At 35.2% G+C, this 9,801-nt stretch overlaps 1 protein-coding gene across 1 annotated transcript; it reads left to right on the forward strand.

The window, feature by feature from the left end:
• Window positions 1–1,634: 1,634 nt before the first annotated feature.
• LOC127788215 (uncharacterized) lies at window positions 1,635–6,774 on the forward strand. The gene is made up of 4 exons (XM_052316327.1): window positions 1,635–3,319; window positions 5,455–5,727; window positions 5,829–5,928; window positions 6,040–6,774. The coding sequence occupies exons 1-4, from the start codon at window positions 1,635–1,637 to the stop codon at window positions 6,772–6,774; spliced, it is 2,793 nt and encodes a 930-aa protein (XP_052172287.1).
• The last annotated feature ends 3,027 nt before the right edge of the window (window positions 6,775–9,801 follow it).

Raw genomic sequence — 9,801 nt, forward strand, 5'->3', positions numbered from 1 at the left:
AATCTTGCGTGTTATCCCAGATCCTCTGTTTATCGGTTGAGATTTAGATGATAATTCATTCTATTAGATCATAATTATCGATCAACATTGTTGTTTTTGTGTTGTTTGGTTGGTTGGAAATTGAATTAACCATATGTGTATATAATAAATTAAGCAAATGCAATTGAAGTGTTAAAATGGATTCAACATTAAATCTGATATAACTAATAACAGACACAATTTTGGGAATTTACTCGGTTGGATCGAAATTGAGAATTTGTTGATTTGGTCACAAATTAACTCCCAACTCCAATGCGGGTCTCTAGATGATGCTAGGAAATAATATTATTTATTAGTTTTGGATCTTCAACTATCTAGAAACTGGTATTTTTTAATTAAAAAATTCAATAATCTTATATTTTTATTTTAAAAATACTATCCCTATTTATTACAGAAAATAATAATAATAATAATAATACCTAAATATTTAATTATAAGTATTAAAACTCCCATCCTTAAATTATTTCCCTCTCCTGCTCCACATCAAACCAACCACTGCTAGGCCTACTGAAATAAATTCACTTACTTGAAATAAACCCAGATACTTTGCATCTACCTTTACCACAGTGTGGTACAGTGAATAAGTCATCGAACCTTAGAAAAAAAAAAAAAGAAAGAATAAACCATCAAATTACCTCCTTTTACTTTAAGAAGCAAAATTGGTTATAGATTATTAAACTAATTAGATAGATGCACAAATATTGTCTAGCCTCTCTTCTATATGGCTCGTTATTCTTGTCTAGATTAGTTTTAATAATTTTGTCTTGTGACTTCCAAAACATAATAGATTGACCTAATTAAGAATTAGCTCCACATAAGAGTGTTTTCTTTTTCTTTTTTAAAGGTGGAAGACCTACCTTGAAAAGGTGTGAAAACATATAATTTAGAAAGAGTAATAATTAAAGTACTTCATAACTACTTTCAAAAATTAGCTTCTAACTAGTTTCTTTTATAAAACTAATTTAAAAATGATAGGAACACTAATTATAAACTAGCTAGAATTTGGAGTTTGATGCCACTGTTTATAATGGCATTCAAAAATCACTTATTATATATAGTTGCCTACAATTACTCTATACAACTCACAGCCTTAAATATATATATCAGCGCCTCACCTAAACTTTTGGCCCCATATATATCTCTCATTACTACTCAATGCACATTAGCAGGCAATCCAAGTCTGTGTTTGTACTCGTCAACTGAATCAACTTTCTCGGCATTATGTGACCAATGATATATCTAATCAAAAAATTTCAAACAAGCTAGCTACTTAAATTTTTAAACATTTTAAAAAATTTAATAAACAGTTTAACAAAAATTTTGTAATATTTTTCAGCCTTATTTTAACCATTTTATTTTTTTGTCCGAAAAATAAAATGGTCAAAACATGGAATTCTTTACTAATTTACCATTTTAAAAAGTGACAACACCACCACCACTTGCAAAATAAATTATACTTGGTTGTATTTTGTTTCTCTTGTGATTGTATGACTATTACCGATTATATTATCTAAAACTTTAATATATTATAATCCCATTCTTAGAGCACCCTTTGAATCCTTATTCTTAGCAGGTTTGATATATAAATTATTCTAATGGAGCTGAATAAGAGTTGGATTAACATATCAAACAGGCTAGATCCTCGATACGAACAAGGAATTCAGGAGTTGATTCAGTTTGCCTATAGACATAAGTCTCCTGGGGCAAGCATATATTGTCCATGTATTAAATGTGTTAACAGATATTTTCATAAACGAGATGTTGTGGAGGAACACCTCATTCTGAATGGGTTTGACACTAATTACATAATATGGACGGTTCATGGAGAGTTATATGTGCCTCGTCATAGTCGAGAAGAATTTCAAGATCAGGAATGTAATATTGGAGATGATATGGTGGGAATGATACATGATGCACATGGAGTTCCTATAAACAATGTTGGAAGTAGTGAAGAAGCTACGAGATTCTATGAATTGTTGGAGGAGGCAGAAACAGAGTTATGGCCTGGTTGTAAGAACTTCACGACATTATCGTTTATTGTTCGTTTACAACACTTGAAGGTATTGGGTGGGTTGTCGGATAAAATATTTGATATGTTGCTTGAGTTGTTGAATGAGGCATTTCCAGAAGGAGTGTCATTGCCACGATCGTATCGGGAGGCTAAGAAATTGAGTGAGGATTTAGGTTTTAAGTACTATAAGTACGATGCATGCCCTAACAATTATATGCTCTTTTGGAAAGATGCATCAAAGTTGGACAGATGTACTTTTTGTGGGGAGTCAAGGTACAAAGAATACGAGGTGCACATGGACGACGATATAACGAAGATGAAAAAAGTCGCTTCTAAACAAGTACGACACTTTCCTTTGATCTCGAGACTGCAAAGATTGTTTATGTCTAACAGAACAACAACGTTAATGAGGTGGCATGAAGAAGGTAGAACAAAGGATGGTATAATGAGGCACCCTGCTGATTCATTGGCTTGGCAATCTTTTGATGAACAACATCCGAAATTCGCTGAAGATAGTCGCAATGTTAGACTTGGGTTGGCTTTTGATGGGTTTAATCCGTTTCGAACAATGACCATTAGCTATAGCATTTGGCCAGTTGTGTTAATGCCATATAATCTACCGCCTTGGTTGTGTATGAAACAACCTTACTTCATCTTGTCTTTATTGATTGGTGGACCTCGTGCACCAGGAGATAATATTGATGTGTTTCTGCAACCGTTGATTCAAGAGTTACAAGAATTATGGAGTGAGGGGATAGAAACTTATGATGCTTCAAGAAAAGAAATGTTTCACGTGCATGCAGCATTGTTGTGGACGATTAATGATTTTCTTGCGTATGCTAATTTATTTGGATGGAGTACTCGAGGAAGAGTTGCTTGTCCTTGTTGCATGAAAGAGACGGAGTCCAAATGGTTAAAACATGGTGGTAAGTTTTGTTATATGGGTCACCGTAGATTCTTGGAGGACATGAGTCATCATTTTCGGTTAGACAAGAAGGATTTTGATGGAACCATTGAGAACCGTGTTGCTCCTCCTCAGTTATCTGGCTACGATGTATTCAAAGATGTTGAATTTGTTAAGAAGATGTATGGAAATCGTGAGAATTCTGGCGCTAGTGTTGGGAGAGGAATGGGTGGTTGGAAAAAACATAGTATATTCTTTGAGCTTCCATATTGGCAAGACAATTTGATCCGACATAATCTCGAAGTCATGCACATTGAGAAAAATGTTTGTGACAACATAATTTGGACGTTATTAATGTTGGAAATGTATGCCCTAAAGACATGTTTTGTTTAATTTATGGTAATGATGTTTCTTTTATTCAGTTTATGGCACATATATTATTTGCATTTAATTGTTGGAAAGGTGTCCATGCTATTAAGTAAGTGATTCATGTGATGGGTCGTCCTTCACAGTTAGGCATGAATCATGGGTACTTAATAAGCAAGAAAATATTACTCTTGATCTTTTGATAGAACTGGGCATTCTATCATGATAAGATCATTGTGCAATAGATCCTAATGGAGGATGGCTTGCCTTAGCCAGTAAACAGTCCGTTTACTCTAATTGTACAAGCGCATTTGGAATGCGTAGAGTGGACCTGTGATAGAAGCTAATGACAAAGTACTAATTATCATGGGGCTAGTCTATCACTGCTACTACGTGGACGAGTACTCTAATACTTGAGTATTAGTTGGTGGTCTAGTGAACCTAGAGCTATATTCTTAGATTCATTGTAGGTGAGGTCTATCAAAGATCAATATCCTTTTGAGTTGGGAGTATGGTTTCTAATTAGCTAAGACAGACTAATACAAGATAGTTTCTGTGATTCACCCCCTTGTGATTGTCCAAGAATAATCGAATAATCCAGGGCCCTGGGAACGTGACTTAAGAGTGTGTGCTTCTGGGTAGCTCCCAGTGATAAGCAAGTACATTCGAGTAGTCACGGATTATTGGACTAGTGATCTAAGGATGGTAGAAGTCATTTAGAAAGGTGTTAGTACATTATTCCTTTCTAAATGATGGGTGTTACGCAGAGGGGTATTTTCGTCATTACACTAGTAGGTCAAAGACATGGCATATGCAAAATTATTCGTGGGGTCAGTGTTACCATATGGTGATAGTTGGAACACTTAGAATGACAAAATATAGCTACTAGGTAGCAGGGATATTTTGGTCATTTTAGTAGCCGTGAATAATTTGTCTTTTGGTCCCCGGGGTAGCTCGATGTAACTCATGTATTTTTTAATACATTTGGCTTGTTGGATGAATTACATTGAGAGAGAATTATTTTATTCAGAATGGTCCATTGGGCTAGAATAAAATAATAGTTCATTAGGGTTTTTAATTAATTAATTGGGCTAACCCAATTAGAAAATTAATTAAAAGATCTTAGCCCATTAGGGTTTGGCCCACTAGGGTTTTAACCCTAGGGTTCTCCCTATATATATCTCTCTTTAGTTGTTTTTTCATCTAAGTCGTTTTTCATTCTTCTTCACCGAAGAGAGGCCACAAGTTCGAGTCATACTCCGGAAGATCGAAAGGGTGCATTTGAGTTCTGATGCGACGGAGCCGAAGGCTAGCAGGACAGCCGTCGTCTCCACAACGCGAAGAAGCTCCCATCGCTCCATTCCGTCCGGTAATCCGCCGCAAAAGTAAGTCTCCTAGATTCTTAACAATACGAGGAACGTTTTTTGATTTTAAAACGCTTCCGTTGCATGCTTTGTTTCCTCGTTCATGATCCTTCAATTAAATGTTTCAGGTAAAACAAAGGACAACTTGAAAGCATGTCTTGATTTGAAAGAACTAGGGATAAGAAAAAAGTTACATCCTCAAGATCGTTTAGGTGGGAAGAAGTATTTACCTCCTACATCTTTCACGTTGAATCGAGAACAAAAACATGTATTTTTAAAAGTATTGAAAAGTATAAAATCACCTATTGGATTCTCATCAAACATATCACGCCGTGTCCAACTCAAAGAACACACAATGACTGGACTTAAGAGCCATGACAATCATGTTTTGATGCAACATTTTCTTCCATTGGCAATTAGGAGGGTGTTCAAGAGGAAGTATGTCAGTAAAACTTTGATTGAATTATGCAATTACTTTAAACAGTTGTGTTCTAAAAACATTACAGTAGACGAGTGTAACCAATTGAGGTCACGCATTATATCGATGCTCTGTCACCTCGAGAAAATATTTCTACCGAGCTTCTTCAATATAATGGAGCATTTAGTTGTTCACCTGCCTGACGAAGTCCAAATTGCGGGACCGGTAATGTTTCGGTGGATGTATCCAGTCGAGAGGTATATTAAGCCATGATTTTTTTTATTTGTGAATTTGTTTGTTCGTTTTTAAGTAAATATTGTGAATTTACTTGACAATGTAACTTATCATGTAGGTTCTTATTGACATTGAAAGAGTATGTAAGGACTAGAAGTCATCCAGAAGGATCTATTGCTGAAGGTTACTTGGCAGAAGAGTGTTTGACTTTTTGTGCAAGGTACTTGGATGATGTGGAAACAAAGTTTAATAGGCCGGTTCGAAATTATGAGAGTGCACATGGTCAACCTATCCCCAAAAAAGGGAAATTAGTCACATTGGATGAGATTTCATTGCAGCAAGCCCATCATTATGTGCTAGCAAATTGTAGTACAATTTCGTCTTATCGAGAGTAAGATTATTATAACTTAATCTGGTTGATCAATTTTATTTCATAATAAAAAAAAAATTATGCTTTAATTTCACAATTCCTATCATTTGCATACAATGCAGGACACACTTACAATCCATTAGATTGGAAAGAAGAGGTGCTAGCAATCCTGAAATTACACAAAAACACCATGAAAACTTCTCATTATGGTTTCAAAAACATGTAAGTGATGTCTTAACATGCTGCCACCACACCCTAAACATCCATATTTAACCATCTTAGAATTTGCATATATTTATTTGCGTAACGAATTATAAACATGTTATAAAACAGGTTTATGAATTGCAAGTAAGTGGTCACAATGTACCCAATGAAGTGAAAACATTAGCTGCTGGGCCTCACTCATGGGCATGGAAGTATTCTGGGTACATCGTAAATGGATTCAAATTCCACACGAGGCATCGAGAAAGGAGAAGAATGACTCAAAATAGTGGAGTATTACTAACTACAAATACTGAAAGTTATGCTAGTTCAAAAGATAAACGTCCTATCAGTGGTGATGTTACCTTTTATGGAGTCCTAACAGATGTTGTTGAGATACGATACTCTAACGAATTCAAATTTGTTTTGTTTAAGTGTGATTGGGTTGACAATAACAGAGGGATGAAGGTTGACAGTTTAAATTTTATAACTATAAATTTTAATTGTTTAATGTATCAAGAGAATAAACCAACAGACGAACCTTTTATACTTGCAACTCAAGCATCACAAGTGTGGTATGTGGCTGATCCTCTTGATGAAGAATGGCACGTTGTTATGAAGATGACACCTAGAGATTTGTATAACATGGGTAAAAGAAATGTGGCAAGGAGCTATGACGAGGAAGATGCTTTAATTAGTAATCATGTTGAAATCAACAATGATCAGTCCTTACATGCAGAGTTAGGAGAATCTGATGAAGACTACTCTTCTGGAGAATCTGATGAGGATGGTATGCTAGTTGATATATCAGATGACGACGACAGTTCCATTCCTTATACTGCACATAGTGATGATAATGATTTCTAATATTGAAGTGGCATGTATATGTCTTCCTTGCATAATATTTAATGATGTGGTATGTATATATGTTTATGTTTTTAGCTTTTTATGTTTTGATTTGTTATTTTTGTTTAACCTAAATTGATATGCTAACAGATTGTTTTTTACATTCAAATCAATAATAGGCAATTACACTGATGGCACCTAAGAGGCAGACTCGTTGGCCAATTGGATTCATGTCACGTAGTACAGATTCACACCACAATGATTCACAATCAATTCCATCCCATCATCCAACCCCAAACCCAGTCCCGCCACATCCCCATCATCCTGAAGAGGACTTGATCCACTCACAATCCAACTCCCAAAACTCACATAGTCAGCAAGGTAAATACCAAAAATTTTATATGAACAATAATAAATTATTATTCTTTCCTAATTCAATCTGAATTTATTGTGTTATTATGTTTTAGCAGGTACAAGCTCCATGTCATCTACTGCCAAGAAAGGAAGAGGAATATCAAGACAAATTTTAAAGTGGGGAAAGGAAAAGATTCATATTGAATTTGATGCTGAAGGACAACCAGTTGGGGAGATGGAAACTAAGTTGGAAACCTAACTAGGTGTGATGGTAAGGAGTATTGCTCCCCTTACATTTACTGATTGGAGATCACCAGGGATGGAACCATATAAGGAGCGCATCTGGCAAGAGGTCTTGGTGAGTAAATAACGTCTCTCTGATTCTTAGTTATTTGACTCTAAACTTTTATACTCTAATAAGGATATCATTGCAGGATAACACTGATGTACCCACAACATGGAGATCAATTTGCTTGCAACATGCTTCCAAGAAGTGGAGAGAATACAAAGCCACCTTGAAGAGACATTATGATTGCCATGAGACAGATGAGGCTCGCCTGTCAAAAATACCGCCTGGGGTGGACCCAGAACAGTGGAAGGTTCTTGTGGAGTATTGGGGATGTGAGCAAGCACAGGTATGTATGATTTATGTATGGGTGGATATATCAGATGGATTCTCTATGCCTAGTTCTAATATCATATTACAAGTAGGAACGTAGTGTGACAAATCGTGCCAATCGAGATAAGCAAAAGATGGGTCACACCAGCGGTAGGCGATCACATCCTCAGGTTAGACACCAGGTAAGAATAGAATGGATATTAGTTATATATATTTATTGATAATTTAATTAGTAATGCCTAAACTTTAAACATTTAATATATTTCATATCTTATATATGTTTTTAGATGACTATTGAAAGTGGAGATGAGCTAGATAGAATCAAGCTCTTTAGAAAGACACACACCAAAAAGAGCGGAGAGATAGTAGACTCTACATCTTCATATATAATTGTATGTATTTCTAAAATTTGAAAGTTGTAGATATATTTTGTTTCTTTTACTTGTCGACTTATGTAACTAACTTGTGAAATGTTTCTTGAGGAACAAATGGATGAAAGGTTGTCACAAATACCCACAGATGAACAAACCCCAGATTCGATAGAGGATGTCTTTACTCAAATACTAGGCAAAGATGGGCATGGCAGGGTAAGGATGGGAGGACTTGGAACATGCCCAACTAAAGTTAGACAAAGACAACAGTATCAAGTGCCTCAAGAGCAATATGACCAAATGCGTGAGCAAATTACTGCCGAGCTAGAAGAAAAATTTCAAGTTCAAATCCAAAGTCAAGTTCAAATGCAAGTTTGTGCAATACTTGAGGCAATGGGACATATACCACCAGCTCCAGACAATACACCACAACAGAGACAGGTATGTCGTTCATTAGTGCATTTGATTTAAAATTACATGTTTACTATATATATTAACTAAACTATTTTGAAATATAGCCATCCTCATATGCTAGTGCTTCTGCCACACATGCAAGCACACCATCACCCGAAGCTGAATGCGCTGGATTATCGATACCAGAATGTGATCATCATTTAGAGGTAATTCGCTACCAAATAGTTAATATACTTCAAAATCAAATGCACTATTGATCTTGCCCAATTCCTTGCAAAAACCAAGCCTGCCACTATTAAAACCCATTAACTTTAATCATGCTTTGATAATCTGTGCTTGTGGAAATTCGGGAATTTTGATTTGTTTATTTGGCAATTGGATTTCGCTTTCGTTTTGGTTTGGTTTGGATTTCGCTTTCGTTTTGATTTGCTTATTTGGCAATTGGATTTCGCTTTCGTTTTGGCATTAATGGCCTCATATAAATAAATGATGGAAAATTCTTTTCATTTTTTTTGCTAGGCATTAACAATCACTACCTTACTAAGTCTAAGTTCTAAAATCTTGATCTGTTACTAATTAAAAACTAAAACAGATGAAAAAGTAGAATTGCACTACAAGTGTTATGTATGTGGTAATGGAGGATTCAATTGTTATAATTAATAACTTAAAGAATTATGTGGTACATATGAAATTGTTCAAGGATCTATGCAAAAAGGTGTGTTTTAAATGTAACTGTGATTGATTTATTACTCTTTTTTTCTTTTCAATTGTGGAATCTAGAAATTAGCATATTTGAATCTTGTATCAAGCTTGATGTTGAGATTGTCTTCAGAAATGTTTCATTGATAAGGTCCTAAAGGACAAATGTATATTTTGTGTTTTAGAAGTCCTTGGGTAGAGGTGTTCCTTGATAACAATGATAAGGTTGTGCCTTTGTGACTATTAAGGTCAAGGGTTTGAGTTGTAGAAATAGCCTCTTTGCAAAACAAGGGTAAGGCTGCATACAAAATTAACTCTCCCCAGGCCCTTGCAAAGCAGGGAGCATTGTGCCATATGTCTTCCATTTGTATATGTATCCATTTTATCTTAATCTAGCATTTCCCACACCTATTTAAGGTTGCTGTCACCCAGAATTTGAAAATAGTTACTTTTGTTGCTTGACTATGATTCTCTATTAACTTTTTTCACTTACCATTTGTCAACGTGTAAGCTCTTTGTGCTAATTCAGCAATTGTGACTACATTTCTATCAGCATTTTAGTTTTTATAATCGAGTTGAAAGGTCTTGTTT

This window comes from Diospyros lotus, chromosome 13, assembly GCF_014633365.1.
Source record: "Diospyros lotus cultivar Yz01 chromosome 13, ASM1463336v1, whole genome shotgun sequence".
NCBI lineage: Eukaryota > Viridiplantae > Streptophyta > Magnoliopsida > Ericales > Ebenaceae > Diospyros > Diospyros lotus.